A 20,084-nucleotide genomic window follows, 5' to 3' on the forward strand; every position below is an offset into this window, starting at 1 on the left:
GGAAATGATTGTACAAAATCTTCTACAGTGTATCAATATTGTGTCGTGATATTTCCATGAACTTTCATGGTGTCTGATAAATGACAATTAGATCTGTAATCTTTGATGAATACATTGCTTTCAGGCTGGCTCTCAAGTGACTTATTATAACAACTCATTTTCCTGATTTTGAGATTAAGGTGGTGATTCTATACTTTGAGGCTTTCATTGTAAAGGCATTGAGATATTCCCACTTACCATTCCATTATTCACTGTTCGTTATTCACATGTTAGGATCTTTGGCCATCAGAGAAAAAAACCAATAGGCACATTAAGACAACTTTAGAACACACAAGGAAAGCAAACCTCACTTTCCGTCCAGCCAGGAAAGTAGAAAACTTGCTAGACCTTTTCATTGCAAACTGGCTGACATAGCCCTTGACTTGCAATTTGCAAAGAACTAGTGCTGCTAACATGTCCGACACTAGCTCACATGTTAAGACCTGCAGCTGGAGTAGAAGAACACCAATGGGGACATCAAGACAACTTCAGAAGATATGAGGTAAGCAAACCTCCCTTTCTGTGCAGGGAAGAAGGAAACTCACTAGATCTTTTCACTGCCAACATAGCCCAACACATGTAGCCATTTGCAAAGAGCAACCCCCAGTGTAATTAATTTTTTCCTTAAATATTCAAATATTTTTTTTATTTCCTCATACATTCTTTCAAATTCATCATCATATGTGCCTGGCTGGTTGGCATGTAAACGTGCACTGCTGTGGTTGGTGTGTCAGTCTTGGGTATGTACTACATTTACTATGCTTTTCATAGTAGCTTACCACATTCCTATTTTCATATTTATTATTAGACCTGCTCCTGCATTACCCATTTGATTTCATATGTGTAATCCTGTACTCATGTGAACATAAGTCCAGTTCTTCCTGCCACCAAACTTCACTAATTCCCTCAATATCCAACTTCAACATATCCATTTCCCTTTCTAGATTTTCTATCCTACCTGTCTAATTAAAGGAGCTAACATTCTATACTATGGTCCCTAGAATGCCACACCTGTTTTTTCTGATGAAAACATCCTACTGAGTAGTTCCCACCCAGAGATCCAAATGAGGTACTAGTTTGCTCCTGGAATATTTTATCAAAGAGGATGTCATCATCATTTAACAATACTGTACCATTTCATGCACTCAAGGAAAATAATGGGCTTAGTTTCCCCTTGCTTTTGGTCGTTCAAATATCAGTAGTCAGTCACTCAGTCAGTCATCCATCCAGACTGTTGCCCCTGCGACTACTGAAAATGCTGTTTGTCCCTCTTCAGGGCTGTACTTCCATGGTGCTTGCACTGACAATATGGTTATCTGTGTCGTCGAGGCACGCAAACCACCCCACCCCACCCCACCCCACCCCACCTCAGCTTGGTCCATGGTTCATAGGGGTGCTTAAAGATAGATAGCTTGCCAATACGGGCTTTAGAGTATTTTGCATAACATGGTTCATTAAAGATTTTCACCTATACTGTCTTCTGGTTAATATTTACTGAAAAACCAAGGGAATAATTTTTGATCTCTGTGATAAACTGAAAGTGCTGTAGAAAATGAAAGAAATTGTGTAAAGCGAGTGGTAAAAGGAGATCAGCAACACTGATGAACAATTACATGTGACTGTATGATCTCTGATTCTCACTACTAAAGGCTAATAATTACTATTCTTTCCTTCTTTTATCCAGTGAACAAAGATTGATTGTAGCTCTCTTAAGATTACCGCTGGCTTAACTGGACATGATTGTGATACAGGTCTGTTAACAGTAATTGTATGAATTATTTACTTAAGTGCTTTCAGAATACAGCAGCATATTTGTTAATTAAATAAAAACTTCTTTTATTTGTAATATAGTGCCGTCACCTGAGATATTTAAAATTGTTTTATGTAGCTTCAGTCCTTTATTGTTGGCAGCCATTCCTATCATCCTCAATAATTCTTGTCAATTATGACTCTTCAAACCAACTTACTATGAAAAAATTCATTCAATCCAAGGTTAAAAGGTAAATGTTTAGTAACAAAATTTCTTAGTTTTTTGTAAAAATATTGACATAGCATTGGAGAATTTTTTGCATCGTAAGTATGTTCGAGTATTAATGTGGTTTTCTGCAAATAATCCTTGCATTAAAAACTGATATTAATGATCAATGAAACCACAATGCAATACATTACGCGAACAACACGTCACACTAGCATTCCATAACATGAGGGTTGATAAAAGAATTTATCTATAAATGTATGTAAAGGTATGTGATGTATTTTATGCTAATGAAGATATGTATACACTTTTATGTACAGTATTAAATAATCTTTATTGAGATGCCAGAAACAAGAATGAAAGCTTTGACAAGTACAAATAACGATGTGGATTTGTTTGTCGTAAAAATTACACAGGGTTGCCACAAGTTATCCCAAGTTAGATTCCCTGAGATTTTCCTTATTTCCAGACAAGTTTTAGCATTTTTCCTGGACAAATTTTGAGATCTCAAGTGTAAGTGAAGACACACGAGCAAAAATCTTAAGTTCTAACATCAACATCTTTTGTAATGAACTGCTTTTAGATGGAGAAAGCAAGGCAAATGATATAAGTGTTTCATTAAAATCATTGTTGTTTTAGTTCCACAAAATGAATCACATCTGGTGACAAAAATATGCACTTCTTTGGAGTTGCAAGACATATTTAAAATACCTTCACTGATTTCAGGTATAACCTCAGAAAAAAGTAGGCCTATTGAAAGAAGTGTATAAAGCAGAGAAGAGCTGTGTGAACCAACACTATAGGTGACAGCCAATAAAAAGTTGGTTCTACCATGTGCGTTATTGTTGGTTATTAGCCAATGCTTTACGTCTATTATTTTACAAGTATTTTGTGATTTTTCTTTTGGGAAACATATGAGTACATAGCATACAAACCACCAGTGACTGTTACCATTTTCATCATCTTATTGTCGATAATTTCTAATACGAGGTGTGTCCACAAAGTAAGTTCCGTGTGGTACAACAAACATGTACAGATACAGAAAAAATATTTATTGTACAAAAATCTAAAACTGTTAAACTACTTTCCTACATAACTTCCAAAATTTTGTAGGCCCTTGTCATAGTGTGGCACAAGGTTTTGTATACCTTCTTCATAGAAGATTGCCGCCTGTGTATTCAACCATGTGGTAACATAATCTTTCAGCTTGTCATCATCGCTGACCACCAAAGACAGATTTTAGGTGTGAGAACAGATGAAAATCGAGAGGAGTGAGGTCCAGGCTGTACAGAGGATGATCAAACACGTCCCAGGGAAATTCCCGTAAGAGTTGCTCAGTCACATTTGCTGTGTGAGGTCGGGCATTATCATGGAAAAAAACACCACCTTTTGACAGTAATCCTCGGCGCTTGTTCTGTATTGTGCAGCGCAATTTCTTGATGGTCTCACAGTAACCATGTGCATTGATTGTTTGGCCTCGTGGTAAGAAATCATTCAGCAAAATGCCTTTTCTGTCCCAAGAAACTGTGCACATGACTTTTCGAGGTGTCAAGATTTGCTTAGGCTTAACCTTCATTGGGGATGAAGTGTGCCTCCATTCCATTGATTGCCATTTTGTTTCAGGGGTGTCATACAATACCCAAGTTCCATCCCCCGTGACTATCCGAGAAAGAAAACAATCGCCTTCTTCATTTTGGCGTGTCAAAAACTGAACTGCACTGCCCATCCGTTGTTTTTTGTGTTATTCAGTAAGAATTTTGGGTACCCAAAGTGAGCAAAGATTTTGAAATTTCAGTTTTTCAGTAACAATTTCATGAATTAGTGATTGTGGGATTTGCAGAACTTCCATAACAAGGGCATTAAGTGTAAACTTGCTGTTGTGCTTAATCTTCTCTTCAATTGTGTGAACCAGTTCATTCATTCTTCATCGTGCACTTGATCTCGTCCTTGAACAGTCTGACCCATCTTCTAACCATTGAATCACCCATAGCATTTTGTCCGTAAACCTTGCAGATTTGCTGAGGAATTTCCTTTGGTATAACTTTCTTTGCATTTAGAAAACGAATTGCAGATCTGATTTCACCTGCGGTGGAATTTTCAATTACGGCTGACATTATAAAGAAGCATTACAAAGCACACATCAGCAGCAGCGATCTGAAAATGGCGTACATGTCTTCATCTTGAGTCAGTGTAACTGCTGCGCATGCTCGGAACTGTGATCATAGCGCTGCAGTGGATAGAAATAGAAACGGAACTTACTTTGTGGATGATCTTCGTATATAAACTACTTTTGAAGTATCCAGAATGAGCTTTTCACTCTGCAGTGGAGTGTGCGCTGATATGAAACTTCCTGGCAGATTAAAACTGTGTGCCGGACCGAGACTCGAACTCGGGACCTTTGCCTTTCGCGGGCAGGTGCTCTACCAACTGAGCTACCCAAGCACGACTCACGCCCCGTCCCCACAGCTTTACTACAGCCAGTTTGGAAGGTAGGAGATGAGGTACTGGCAGTAGTAAAGCTGTGGGGACGGGGCGTGAGTCGTGCTTGGGTAGCTCAGTTGGTAGAGCACTTGCCCGCGAAAGGCGAAGGTCCCGAGTTCAAGTCTTGGTCCGGCACACAGTTTTAATCTGCCAGGAAGTTTTACTTTCAAAGTGCTAAAATGTCTATAAAATGCCGCACTGTACAATGTAATTGTGGTGAGACAGTAACAATTCCTGAAATCCATTGCCTGTGGCCTCTGGTCTGCCGAGGAGCACCTTGGTCCTAGGTCCAGGTCCATGGATAAACCACAAAAATCTGCCGCATTATGCCACACACAAACAGACCCGGCCTGTGGGGAGATCTGTCAGACTACATCTGATGGGCAGGACCTGCACATTAGTGGGAAATGATGGGTTTCAGATCGGCAGGCCTGATTTAAAGAGATCTACAGAAATGGCCTGCATTTTGGCCCATTGCGGGAATCCACTCATGTGGCCAGCTATTCACACATCACAGACAGCATGTTGATTAAATGAGGCTGCGGTGGTCAGTCCATGCAACAGATAACTTGTGCAAATACTCTTAGAATCAATACTAATGAGGATAGGTAGCAACTCACCATAAAGATGACCGCTGAGCCACAGACAGGCACTTAGAAAAGAATATCACACTCTCACAACTAAATTTTCAGCCATAGCCTTTGTTAGAAACCGAGAGTTCACGCAATCACTCAGACTCAACTCATGCATACATGACCACCATCTCCAGCCACTCTGTCAACAATGTCTGAGAATCATATTCAAACAAACCACTCCTCATTACTCCCTGCCTCTCATCGGCAGCTGCTACGCTAGCGGCAAGAAGTGGTGGCAGCATTGATTGCAAGCTGAGGGAGTGGTAGGAAGGGGAGGGGAGTAGGGAAACGGTGCACGTTCTCAGCTGCACCCAGCCCGCGATGACGCGTGACATCTCAGTAAACAAACCATTTCATCTACTGAGACGAAAACAAGATTTTCCCAGTGCTTTTTTCAAATTTCCCTGATTTCCAGAACTTGTGGCAACCCTGTTACGTGACATAGTGTACTGCAGGCTGGCACAGGTAAGCAAGTGTGTGCTTTTTCATGTCATTTACCAACAGTGCTATGACACATGCACTATTAAAAGTTTTAAATTGTCAGAACGTAAATAAACAGTGTGACTAGTGTATCAACTAGCAACTGCGAAAGAAATAAGCTGCTATACTGTTCCGACAAATGCCAGAAAGTGGTTTTGTTGATAATTTCTGTGTATGTATTTGTGTCCAATATTATGTTGTGTATTTATTGTGTGATAACATGTGAAGCATTATCCAAATTTGACAATACAGTTAGGCCAAAGTACAGAGATAATGATGTTGAGGACTCATGATGCCGACCAACAGGAAGGTGTTTATGAAACTGAGATTGTAACAGATGACACACTGTTAACAGGTGAAATTTCTACAGAGGAAGCAAATAAGTATGAAATAGATCAAACAGCTATTGCTACTGAACAAGAAGCAGGAGGCAGAAGCAATACACATTACGCTCAACGGCAATAATTGTTGCTAGTATGTCTGTGACGGGGGCACGGAAGCTGACCTTTCAACACAGCCAAAACTACAAGAAGACACAGTTTCACTCTTATATCAGAAGTTAAAAATAAATGAAGAGAGCACGAATGAAAGCAAGCTAGGCTGGAATGAGAACATGAAGCTAAGCAGGCTTTAATTAACAAGAATATGAAGAGAAGCAAGCCCAGCTTTTTACGAAGCTAGAACTTGTGGAAGAGGAAAGAATAAGAAATATGAATTTATGGAAGAGGAATGGGAAAAGAGACAGAAATTAACAGAGAGGGAGTTAGCTGGGCAATTAAATGTAGCTCTAACTACAGGTATTAGGTGCCGTAGATAAAACCATCACTGATGCTCTAAATGGAGAGTTGGATAAGGTGCAAACTGAGGTAACTTTTGTGCAGCAAAGCTGCAAGGGCTTATCGCAATAGGTTGAAAAACTATGTACCGATGTAGGTAACATACAGCTTGTACAAAGTAAGCCAAAGAATTTGGTTAAGGAAGTCACTTCCATTATGGGAGAAATACCTTCAGGTGTGAAGGAGACTATTGAAAAATAAGTCAAGCAGGAAATAGACAATGCTAATGGGAAAGTTACCTTTCGTCATGGAGAAACCTGCCAAGGTTTGTGTGAGGAGTTAGTCAATGTTTGAAGTACGTTACAATCTACTTTCTGAGCATGGCAAAATAATAGGCAATATAAGGTAGTAGGACCCTAACAGTGAGTTTATAATGATAACAATGCTGAACAAGGGAATGTATCCAATGCTGCATCACAGTATGGAAATACATCTTTGTCACAACCGGTTTATGAAACCATTCATGGAAATGACAAGAGGTCATGAAATCATGAGTATCAGGAACTACATAGAATTGTGAACAAGGGGTGACTACATTGACAAATCTCATGCAAGAAGAAAGCCTTGTAAAACATAGACATTTACAAACATTTAATGAGAATGGTAAGAAAAATATTCACTCAGTAGTTTTCATAAGGAATTTTAGAACTGTACTACCACGGTCATTGTCAGGACATCAGAACATACAGTTTGCAATATCGCATATAATTGGAGATGCGCTATCATGGATACTATCCAAATCAGAAATGTGTAATACATTCATGGAATTTAAAAGAGCTTTTAGGGATGTTTTTGGTCACATTATGTACAAGAACATCTAAGAAAATTAGTATGCAGTCCAGAACCGTACAATCCCAACATGGAAACCTCAGATGGTATATCGAGAAATACATTAGCCCTACGAGGTACCGGGACAAGCCTATCTTGCATACAAATGTACTGCAAATACTTGAGGCATGTTTGCCAATAAATATTATAGATAAATTGATGAGTGTACCTGACACGAATGTAGAAAGTTTCTTACCTGTGATAGACTCACCAGATTTAATACAGGAAGATGCTAAGAAGTCGTGAGATAATAATGGTTCAAAGGAGTCTAATATTAAGAATAATTGGAATCATGCTAATGACTAGAATGCTGGTATCCAATGAATGGTATCTTTAGGTCACAGAATGCTGGTAACCATAGTCTGAATCATAATAAGATGCCACAGTTCAGGGGCAATGGTAATACCACAATAATCAAAATGGTTGTAGCAATGGCTTTACCAGGAAAAGAAGGTATGGCAATGGCTATAACAATAATAAACATAATAAAAACATGAGCCATGGCAGAACCAAAGACTAAGTGGATGGATTCCTAGTGCAGGACCACCACCACCACAGCAACAACATATAAATCGAGTACCAGCTATTCCAGTGCCTCATGGAAATTATCAGCAGCAGCAATTGCCGCAGCAGAATTCGCAACAGGACCAAAACCCAACACACAGCATGTGTATTATAGATGTGACAGATGCCGAGAAAAATGCACAACAGCTCGTTTCAAACTTTACGTGACCTCTGTAGGCCTTCATCAGACAGCCACAGCACTAAATGAAGGCACTGGCCAACAACAAGACCTATGCATGTTATGATGCAATGACGGAAAGGATTTGCAGGAGGAGCTGTCAAGAAACCTGTAATTGTGCTAGGGAGAAAATTGAGGTAGTACAAGCTGCCACTGATGGTTCAATAAATGGTACAGGCATCCAGATAATAATAGAGAGTGGTGCATCCACGTCAGTTATGGGCACGTTTCTTTAAACAGGGAAACCAGGTAAAACATTTACCTAGTTTTCCAGTGCAGAACTGCAAAGTGGTAGGTGTAGTCAGTACAAAAAGCTAACTCATTAAGTACCAGGTGCAGGTTGAGTTATATTTGGAAAAGGAGCTATCGATTGCACTTTTCTGTTAACCCTTTCATGGTTAAAATTCATTTTTTTTTTTACAGATTTTTAAAATATTAAGGTGGTAAGGGCTTCTTTTCAATCCCATTATTATACTTACACCGCCAAAATATTTTTTAGTTCTAGGAAGTGGAACACACATGTTGCACTAACCAATGTGGGATACCTTTTCTGTTGACAGTGATTTTGGTGTTTGTGCTGTCCTCATCATTTCATCATCATTCATGAAAGTGGCAAGACTGGACTGAGCAAAGGTTGGGAATTTGTACGGGCGCTGATAACCGCGCAGTTGAGCACCCCACAAACCAAAAATCATCATCATCATCATCACAGTGATTTTGTAATTTTGTATTTTAGTCATAAACAGGCTTTTGCAGGGAATAAAATAACTACGAATTGTACATGCATGTAATCCTTCATTTGTTTACTGCCAGTGTAAAAAATATTCATTACATTTCAGTTTTCATGAAAGGTGATTAAAAGTTACAGAATCTTACATGCCATGAAACTTGTAAAAACATGGTATGGCACAAACTGGTACACCACAAGCAGTACAAACAACTTTTGTTCTCTTCTCTTTAGAGTTTGCGCTGCAGATCTGCATTGCTTCCTAGTGTCACTGTCTTTCGGTACATGGTTCCTATGTTCATGAGCTGGACATAATCTGGCACACTGGAAACTCCTCTCTTTACTGGAAAGAAAGTGGGCACTGAACCCTTCTTTTTCCTGGATGAATATCCATTGATCAGTTGTCTTATTAATCTGAGGCGAAAGGTTAACTGATCTGTCTTCTGCCATTGTGTTTGATACAGTACATAAGAGTTGGTAATAGCCAGATCAACAAAAAAATAAAATAGTGGATGCCACCATTTTATAGATCGTCTGCCTATCATATATCTTTTAAGTAGCTGATCAAATCGGTCAACTCTGCCAATCGTGTTGTTATAATGATGTACTACTTCAGGTCAGGATACAGTTACCTTAGAGCCATTTCTTAGCTTCCTTTCAATAAATTTGACATATTTTGGATTGTTTTATGTAGAAAGAAGGCAAACTGTTTTGTTGTCCTGCCATTTCACTGCAGCTATACCACACTTCACTGAAACTCTCCACTTTTATGCACATTTTTGTTTGCTAATATTTGTTGTAGCCCTCTCCTGTTTCCTCTTACAGTTCCATAGCTATAGCGGCCATGGTCTCAGTCCGTTCATCAATGTGTAAATTGTAAGGGAATTATCGAAAACAATGATTCTGCCTGTGTAAAAAAATTGTTCGCACAGCTCCAGAACTACTTGCTCACATATCTGGTAATTCTTGAAGTCTTGTATTGGGGTGCTGGATTTACCAGTGTACACTTCAAAATTTGAAGTAAAACCACTTTTAGAGTCTGCACGACACCAAATTTTGTAGCCTCTTTTTGTTGGCTTCATGGGCATATACTGTTTGAGAGATGTGCATCCCTTGAATGGCACCATCTATTCGTCTACTGTTAATGTAGAAGATGGCTCATGCTCTGCCAAAGGGTTTTTGTTTAGTGCTGCAATAATGGGTCTAATTTTATAAAGTTTGTCATAGTTTGGATCTGTTTTAGGAGAAAGAATAACATTATTGTCATTGCAGTGTGGGTTCTGTGCGATTTTCTTGTATCTTGACAGTGTCATGACGTTTGAAACTGAACTCCCTTAGACACTGGATCTGAACTCCAATAACTGTCAGCTGCTGGTAGTTGATCGATACCCAACCGCACCAGTACCAACTGCAAGAGTGTTCCAGATCACGACACAACACGAAATGAAGACCATGATAAAGACTGTAATTGTAATAGAGAAAGAAGAATGTACAATAGTAAAACTTAATTGTAAACTTGTAATCAAAATATAGACACTATTAAAAAAAATAAGCTCACAGATTTCAAAATTATTCATTAATGATATTCAAGGAAAAATGCATAAAACTTATATGAAGTTAACAGCCACAACACTAGTCTAGCAAATGTAGTCTGATGGCTCTGGGATGGTTTTCTTCCGGGGTTTACCAAGCACATGAGCCAAAATGAGGGAGAAAAGATAGTTTTTCCAGGAAGTCTACAAAGTCTATTCCAGCCTGTACTCACTCAGACTACACATACAGTAGGATACATCATGTGAATAACAAGAAATTGTGTACTACACAATAATATGAAAGCAATTCTTGTGTAACGTTGTATAAATTCTAAGTATCCATGTAATTATGAACTGACAATTTATATACTTGTTTACTAAAAATGTTTGTCAAAGTATTGAACTACTACAAATAGGCAACAGTAGTGGCCTGTTAAGCCAAGAACGTTTCACGTTAATGACATTAACAGCCCAGGGGGCAATGTACTGTCTCCTGTTAGAATTTACTGAAAAACAGACAATTTTTTTTTTATCTGAGTGATAAAATGAAAGAACTGTAGAAAATGAAAGAAATCATAAGAAGCGAGTGAGAAAAGGTGATCAGCATCACTGGTGACCAGTTACATATGACTGTGTGATCTACGATTCTCACTACAAAAGACATTAATAATTACTATTCTTTCCCTCTTTTGTCTAAAGAACAAAGACTACTCTAGCTCTCTTTACTATTTCCACTGGCTTGGACACATGTGATTGTAATAGCTCTTATGGAAATACAGGTCTGATAACAGTAATTGTATGAGTTATATTCTTGAAGTGCTTTCAGAATACGTAATATATTTGTTAATTATAAAAAACTTCCTTTATTTGTAATATAGTGTCCTCACCTGAAACATTTACAAAATAATTTTACGTAGTATCAGTCCTTTATTATTGGCTGCTATTCCTATTGGTCTCATTAAAACAGTGGTCATAACAGACATATGCTGCTGGGTACATTCAACTTATCGTATTCGCCATCACAGCGAGCACGGAATATTAATCAAAAATATAGGCTGGTTGCAAACTGAAAATTAACAACAGTGTAGTACTCTTCCACGTACTAATGAATCCATTTCAGAGAGAAATCCTCAAAACTCTTATTAATTCATGGTCTACTGAAATTTATTATTCTGATGTGTGTAGAAGTAATTTATGCAAACCTTTTGCACTTTTGCCCACAAATAGTTAAAAATATTGACATAGCATCAGAGTGTTGTTAGCATCATAATTGTGTTTGAGTATTAATGTGCTTTTCTGGAAATAATATCAGTTTTTAATGCAAAGATTAATGATAAATCAATGAAAATAATCATTTTTTAAAAATATATAAGGTAATTACATACATAAATAATCTACTCATCAAGCAGTGGCAGAACACATGTATGAAAGGTATTATGTACGAAAGCTTTCAGAGCCAGTGGCTCCTTCGTATGGTAGAAGAGTTGAAGGGAAAGGAGGAGGGCTGAAGGAAAAGAACTGATGTGGTCTAGGAAAAGGAGTAGAGTTTGGAAAAGTCACCCAGAACCTCGAGGCATGGAGACTTACAGGATGGGATGAGAAAGAAAGAAAAATCTGGTGCATCCCCCACTAATCATTCTCTCTCCCTCTCATTCCGTCCGATAAGTCTCCCCTGCCTCGGGGTTCTGGGTGACTTTTCTGAACTCTGCCCCTTTTCCTAAACATCATCAGTCCTTTTCCTTCATCCTTCTTCCTTCCTCTTCAACCCTTCTTCCAGAAGAAGGAGCCAATGGCTCCAAAAGCTTGCATGTACAGGGTGAGTCAGGAGGAAAGGTACAGCCTTAGAGGGGTGATAATATAAGTGATTCTGAACAAAAAACTTCCTATGGACACATGCCCTATTGCGAATGGTTTCCGAGATAGAATGTATGTAATAACACTTTGTTACTTATTTTCTGTGTTATTCAAACACTGTTATTGTGCACAACGTATGACGACGAACAGTTTGATGCAGGACACTTGTGTTCCATCAGGTCGGGAAACTACTTCACATTGGACTACAAAGAGTACCTAAGCTACAGCGCATGCACATCGCTTTGTGTCAGATTTTCAATATCCTCACACTGTCTTTGTGCAAACTGTAAGTCCTTGAGAAACATGATGAGTTATTCCAGAAATTGTACAAAAGTGATATTACATGTGTTCTATCTCAGAAACCATTCGGAACATTGCATTTGCCCATAAGAAATTTTTTACTCACAATCACTATCACCCCTCAGTGCATGTACCTTTCCTCCTGACTCACCCTGTATACTTTTGTATGTATATGTTCTCCTGCTGCTGCTTGGTGAGTATATTTTTTATCTATCCAGTTGCATTATAACAATTAATGATGGTAACTTTACTTTTCATTTGCACTTGAAGCATATTTAAAGATCATCTTTGAAACCACAACAACACAATACACTATGCAAATATGATATGGTGTGTCACACACCTTGCTGCACAGGAAGTGCAATATAAAGGAGACAGTCTCAATGTACAAGAGAAAAGTTTTAAGTGTGCAGTTGGAAAATATTTTGTGGTGTGAATCTCAGTTAAATGGAGTAATTACTAGCTGTTGTGTGTATGGTGTAACTGATCTATAGCGGTACTGGGTGATAATGGACATGATTCATTCAGCAAACGTCAATCACACTTAAATCATTCAGTAGTCTGAGATCCTACTGAAGATATCAATTCCTTATCCACATAATACTTGCAGGGCTCCAGCCGACACAAGGAACGACATGGACTAATAAACTGTGATCTTGGTGCCCCACAATTGTGTCACTGTTAACTTCCGGCACATAGTTATAAGACATTTCTCCTTCTTAAATGAGGCACAACACGATTTCTCAACAACAATCAACATTAAAATGCAATTTCTGAACGAGAAAGCTACTGCATAATTTTTCTTTGTATAAAGGAATTGGGTGGTCTAACTTTACTAGTTTGTGAAGTTGCACTGAAATGCTAATCATTTGTATACCAAACAGGTATCAGACTTTGTCAATACAAGAGCTTTTGCATGCTGCCACCTTCTAGTTGCAATTTTAATGGCCAGCAGTGTATGGAGACTGTAGAGAAATGGTTGCAATGGACCAATATAACAAAACATATTTACCAACAGTATTTGATTGTGTAACTTTACACAATAATAATCCTTGCACATACTAAAAAACATAAAATGTTGCTTCTCACCAGATTATTAAAAATAACATAACTTTACAAGATTGTTGTAATAACAATAGTAAAGTTATTGTTATTCAGATATTTTAATTTTTGTAAACAGCAGTTAAATAACACGTCATCTTAATATGAATATTTACTGCATAACTCAATTTTGTACAATAAAAACTGTTAAGGGCATCATGAATTATGAACATCAGCAAAACTTTATCAGCAGTATTTCTTACACTAAATTACTTCCAAAGGTTCTTTAGGTCATTAATATCTGAGATGGAGGAACACTTGTATCTTCAATGCTGGGTGTAACAGACAGAGGAGGCATTGGCGTGCTTGCTGCTGTTGGCTGAGGCGCAGGATGAATAAACACCTCCAACGTGCCCCTGAAAGAGATTCAAATCAAAATCAGCTCATTCAGTTTGCCAAGGTACACTACTAAGCACAGTGTTTTGGAGCTACTATCAGCTGTATAGCATTTTTCATCTTCGACAAAAGTTCAACTGTGACTTCTTGTCGCTGTGAATTGTACTAGTAGAATCTTTTCCCATATCAGTCTCTAATACTCATACATGATGAAATCAACGTAGGGCTGCCATATTTCAGAAATAATCTGTAATTTTGTTTTGGGTCAATGTTACCCTTAACTGAGGTAACTTTGTCCCAAATATATAAAAATCAATACACAACAGGGTTCCTAAACTTTTCCTCTGACAGAACACTTTGAGAATCCTGGTACTTTGATGAAACACCTAGTTTATTTTGAAGATTAATACAATTTTAAAAAGGAGAAAAACTTACTTCAATTTTAAATCAAAACTAATAACACACAAATCATACTTAAAAAAGAAGTATTAGTATAACCAAAATGTCGAGAGGGGTGGGAAGCGGTGGGGTCTTGTGGGGGGAAGCCATGATATTGACGGTTTTTCACAGAGCTCTTATTCATTTTCCGTGGGAACACCAGTGTTCCATGGGACACAGTTTGGGAAATCCTGGTATACAATAAGCTAAAAATTGCAGTGGGCAAATGTTTAACCAATTGAAAAGGCTCTGGTTTTAAAAACTTCTCTAATAAAGATGAAATACAACACTTATTTCCCAAAACTGAACTATACAATTAAAAATTAAAGAAAGAGAAAACGGACCCAAAATTTACGTGAATGCGGTTTCATTTACTCTTTAGTCAACCATTTCAAAATAAAATGTAATTACCATGTTAAAATATAACTGACTATGCAAAGTCATCAAACCCTTGGACAAAAAATTTGTTCTGTTTGGATGGTACTCTACGTAGATTATTCTTGTGTACCACATTTTTACACACACACACACACACACACACACACACACACACACACACACACAGGAATTCAATTATCAATATTAGTGTTGGTAATCCATCCAGTATACTTTCTTCATATTGCATGCACCAGATACATCAGGTTTAAAATTTCTGATTTAATATTATACTGTTTGTGTCATTTTTGCATATTTTTTCATTGATTATGTCGAGGCTTGTGTGTATCATAGTATATTATTTATTTTTGGAACATTTGCAAGTGTTGCAAAAAACTCATACTATATTGTAAAATGTAAACTTAATTTGTGCTTTTTAGGAACTTTTGGCAACAGTAAACTCATTCAAAAACAATCATTTCCTAATTTCATTGTATTTTTACCTGAAAATTGTACATTTTTGAGAATTTTCAGATGCTTTTGAGTGTTGGTGCTTCACAAAATTTTTATTAATAAAGAAAAGAATCATGCACATCAGATTTCAGTGCACATCTGGCAAATAAATGTATGTTTTCAAGAATTTTTGGGAGTTTCAAATGTTGGGCATTACATATTTCCTACTAAACTGGCGTTCGTAATTTACAGTAATTGTAGTACGTAACTAAAATAACATATTGAATTTAGTTTTCTCATTTAATGGACATGTATACTGCCTGTATTTGTCATAAATTAACATTATTTCTGGGTGACTATAACCTCAGAAACACTTCATGGAATCAGTACATTTTATCCCAAAGTTTTCTGTTGTCATAATAGATATCACTTTTTGGCTGTTAGTCACCTCAGTTCGTAAGGGCAACTGGCAATACTTACAGCATATTGGACTCAAAAATTAAAAGAGACTCAGCAGACTTTGTTTAAAGTTGTTTATTTATTTACTCTTCTGTACGCACCAGCTATGATACAGCCTCATACTGCTTTTCTTGGGCATGGGATGAGTTAGTCTATGTTCCTAAGCAGCTGATAATCATCTTGACTATCTAATGTTGGGAGTGTTTGTGCTTAATACAGTTTCAGCAATATTCATGTACCAGGGATACCCAAACTACTATCCTCTCATGTGGATGTCACCTCTTCTACAGCAAGTACAGGATCTATTACTACTAGACCACTTGACTCCAAGTAGAACATCAATGGTAGGTCTAGGCTCCCTGTGCAGGGGAGACAGAGGGCAAGGAGAACACAAAATATTAGACCTTTCCCCAAACCAAAAAGTTCGAGGTGCTATCTTCCACTGAAAATGAAACTGAACCAGTGAGACTTATTTCACCTGTCAGTAAATGTGCTGTGTGCGGTGTTGAGGGGAAGCAAACAGCAAACGTCACCAGTTTGAACACACGGTGATTAATGGTACCCTTTAGGTAAATGGCAGCAAGGGATTAGATGGGACACCCGATACACTTAGTGTGACTGCTTCAATATGTGAAAGAGGTGGTTCCAGCAGCTGCTGAGGGTACGAAGCGACACCAAATGCAGATTGTGCTGCCTGTTGGTACAAATGATACCTTTCCTCTGGGCTCCAAGGTCATACTTAGATCATTTCAGTAACTAGCAAAGGAGGTTGAGAAGACCAGTATTGCCCCAGAATTTCAACACAGCTCACAATCTTCAGAATGATCCCAAGAACTGATTGTGGATCTCTGCTTTTGAATCAAATGGAAGGTATGAATCACGGACTTTTAAATAAAGCTGTGATGAGGTAGGCTGCGACTTTCTATACTTATCTCGTAGGGCTGAGGTCTGTACAGTTCCCTTAATTGGTCAGGTTAGCACTACACATAAAAGACTGGCTACCCAGGTAGTTGGCTGCTTGTCAAGTTTATGCAGGGTGTTTCAAGATCCAAAGAAATGCCCTCCACCCTCCCTCTGGTTCATTCACAACAAAGTCCCAGGATTTGAAGCATTCCTAAAACACAGTGGAACTCACACAATCCTAGTTACAGCAAGCTGGTTAAAACTTGAAAGTGATAGCAGTAAGACGTTTGGGAAAAATTTAAGCATATCAAAAGGATAGGCTAATAATAAATGGAAGTGGTATATTTGCTACAGTAAACAATAAACTCAGATCTGCAGAGACAGAAACTGAACTTGAATGTATGATTGTTTGTGCAAGACTAAGTATCAGGGGTCGGTCTAAACTTGCTATTAGATTCTTCTATCGACCACCAGATTTCCCCACTCCCCACCCCACACTCCCAATGTAATCAAAAACTTTACGAGAAAATCTTAGTTCATTAGTATATACACTGAGGTTGGTCTAAACTTGCTATTAGATTCTTCTATCGACCACCAGATTTCCCCACTCCAATGTAATCAAAAACTTTAGAGAAAATCTTAGTTCATTAGTATATAAACTGAGGTCAAAAAAGTCATGGGATACCTCATAATATGTGTTGGACCTCCTTTCGCTCGGCGTAGTGCAGCAATTCAATGTGGCATGGACTCAACAAGTCGTTGGAAGTCCTCTGCGTACATATTGAGCCATGCTGCATCCACAGCCATCCATGTTGCAAAAGTGTTGCCAGTGCAGGATTTTGTACATGAACTAACCTATCAGTTATATCCCACATATGTTCGATGGGATTCATGTCGGACAATCTCAGTAGCCAAATCATTCACTCGAACTGTTCAGAATGCTCTTCAACCCAGTCACGAATGATTGTGGCCTGGTGTAATGGCACACTGTCATCTATACAAACATTCGCCCCCGGTAGCTGAATGGTCAGCGTGACAGACTGTCAATCCTCTGGTTCGATTCCCAGCTGGGTCAGGGAATTTTCTCCACCCAGGGACTAGGTGTTGTGCTGTCATCATCATCATCATCATCCTATCATCCTCATCGACTGCAGGTCGCGGAAGTGGCATCAAATTGAAAGACCGGCACCCAGCGAACGGTCTGCCCGACAGAGGGACCTAGCCATGCAATTAAATAAATAAATCTATACAAATTGTTTGGAAACATGAAATCTATAAATGGCTGAAAATGGTCTCCAAATAACTGAACATAATCGTTTTCAGTCTATGATCAGTTCAGTTCGATCAGAGGACTCAGTCCATTCTGTGTAAACACAGCCCATATCGTTATGGAGCCACCACCAGCTTGCACAGCACCTTGCTGACAAATTGGTCCACGGCTTCATGTAGTCTGCACCACACTCGAACCCTACCGTCAGCTCTTACCAATTGAAATTGGTACTCATCTGACCAGGCCACAGTTTTCCAGTTGTCTAGCTTCCACCCGATATGGTCAAAAGCCCAAGAAGGGCACTGCATGCAATGTTGCGTTGTTAGCAAAGGCACACGCATCGGTCGTCTGCTGCCATAGCCTATTAATGCCAAATTTTGAAACACTGTCCTAACGGATATATTCGCTGTACGTCCCACATTGATTTCTGTGGTTATTTCAAGCTGCATTGATTGTCCATTAGCACTGACAACTCTATGAAAATGCCACTGCTCACAGTAATTAAATGGAAGCCTTTGGCAACTGCATTGTCTGTGGTGAGAGGAAATGCCTGAAATTTGGTATTCTCGGCACACTCTTGACACTGTGGATCTCATAATATCGAATTCCCTAACGATTTCCGAAATGCAATGTCCCGTGTGCCTAGCTCAAACTACCATTCCACATTCAAAGTTTGTTAATCCCTGTCGTGCAGCCATAATCATGTCCGAAACTTTTCCACATGAATACAAATGGAAGCTCCGCCAGTGAGCTGCCCATTTAAACCTTGTGAACACAATACTACCACCATCTGTGTATGTGCATATCGCTATCCCATGACTTCTGTCCCTTCAGTGTAAGTTCCCCATCATATTGTAATCAATGAAGGATAGTTCAATCATCCAAAAATCAATTGGGATAATTAATGCTTTGTTACTATTGGGAGTGATGGACATCCAGTGAATCATTACCAAATACCTTCTCTGAAAGCTACGTAGATCAGATAGTTCGAAAACCCACTCATGATAGAACTATATTGGATCAAGTGGCAATAAATAGATCTGAACTCTTTGAGCAAGTCCAGCCTGAAACTGCTATCAATAAACATAAGGCAGTTGTAGTGATTACCAAAGTACAAATAATAACTACAACAAGAAGAAAGTTCTACACATTCAGCAAATGAGACAAAGAGGCAGTAGTGTTATACCTCAATGGAGAACCTGAAAAATTTAACTCTGTACAGGAGTACATAAAAGAAGCATGACTCAGGTTCAAAAGGATGGTTAACCATGTACTGGATACATGTTTATCTAGTAGAGCAGTCCATGATGTGAGGAGCTGTCCATGGTATAGTCAATATAAAGATAGTGGTAAAGAAAGATACTACTGCATAACAGGTGTAAAACAAAGCTTATGGTTATACACAGATAGAAACTGAATGAAATACATATGGTTGTCAAGAGCACAATGCATGAAGAGATCAACGACTGTCATAGCACAATAATATTGAAAGATCTTTCACGAAACTCGGAGAACCTCTAGTCATATGTAACGTCAGTTAGTGGCAGCAAAGTTATCTTCCAGACACTCACGAGTATTGCCCGAATTTAATTCCCGCACCTTTGCAACGAAGAATGAAATAGATTTTAGTGCCAGCAGCATTGAGAAACAGTTGAAATCATTCAAATTTAAAAAAGATCCACGTCCCTAGAGAATCCCTACCAGATTTATGGCTATGTTGGCCCCTCTTTTGGCCATAATTTACTAGATCCCCTGAATAAAAAAACCATGCCCAGTGGATGGTCGAAAGCATAGGCCACACCTGTCAACAAGCAGGCCAGAAAAGTGATCCACAACACTATCCCCCAATATCCTTGACAGTCATTCGTTGTATAATCCAAGAGCTAACATGTAATGCGGTACCTCAGACAGAATGACCTCCTCCGCACCAATCAGGGTGGATTCCAAAAACATGAGCATCAACACCTATATTCCACAAACCACCTTATAGTGTGTAACAACGGGTACTTTAACTACCACTATCTTTTTCCCCTTTCCTGTTCCATTCACAAATGTGTGTGCCATAATGAAATTTCAGTAGTAAACCTCTCTGAGATGCATAACACTTCTCTTGTAGCATCTGTTACTGGAATTTGTTGAGCATCTCCATAATGCTCCCTCGCGTAAACAATCCTGCGGTAAAACACACCTCCCTTCGTTGGATCTTTTCTATCTCTTCTATTAATCCTACTTGGTAAGGCTCCAGACAGGTGAACAATACTCAAGAATTAGATGAAGAAATGTCTTGTAAGCTACTTATTCTGTGGCTGTCATGTTTTCG

At 38.5% G+C, this 20,084-nt stretch overlaps 1 protein-coding gene across 1 annotated transcript in view; it reads right to left on the minus strand.

Moving 5' to 3' along the window:
* Nucleotides 1-13,756: 13,756 nt before the first annotated feature.
* The window catches only part of LOC126195688 (cohesin subunit SA-2-like), a 357,264-nt gene continuing 350,936 nt past the window's right edge, over nucleotides 13,757-20,084 (minus strand). Inside the window, exon 18 of the mRNA XM_049934316.1 lies at nucleotides 13,757-13,886. Within this exon, the coding sequence (XP_049790273.1) occupies nucleotides 13,757-13,886 (130 nt within the window). The remainder of the gene's footprint in view (nucleotides 13,887-20,084) is intronic.

Source organism: Schistocerca nitens, chromosome 7, assembly GCF_023898315.1.
Source record: "Schistocerca nitens isolate TAMUIC-IGC-003100 chromosome 7, iqSchNite1.1, whole genome shotgun sequence".
Classification (NCBI taxonomy): domain Eukaryota; kingdom Metazoa; phylum Arthropoda; class Insecta; order Orthoptera; family Acrididae; genus Schistocerca; species Schistocerca nitens.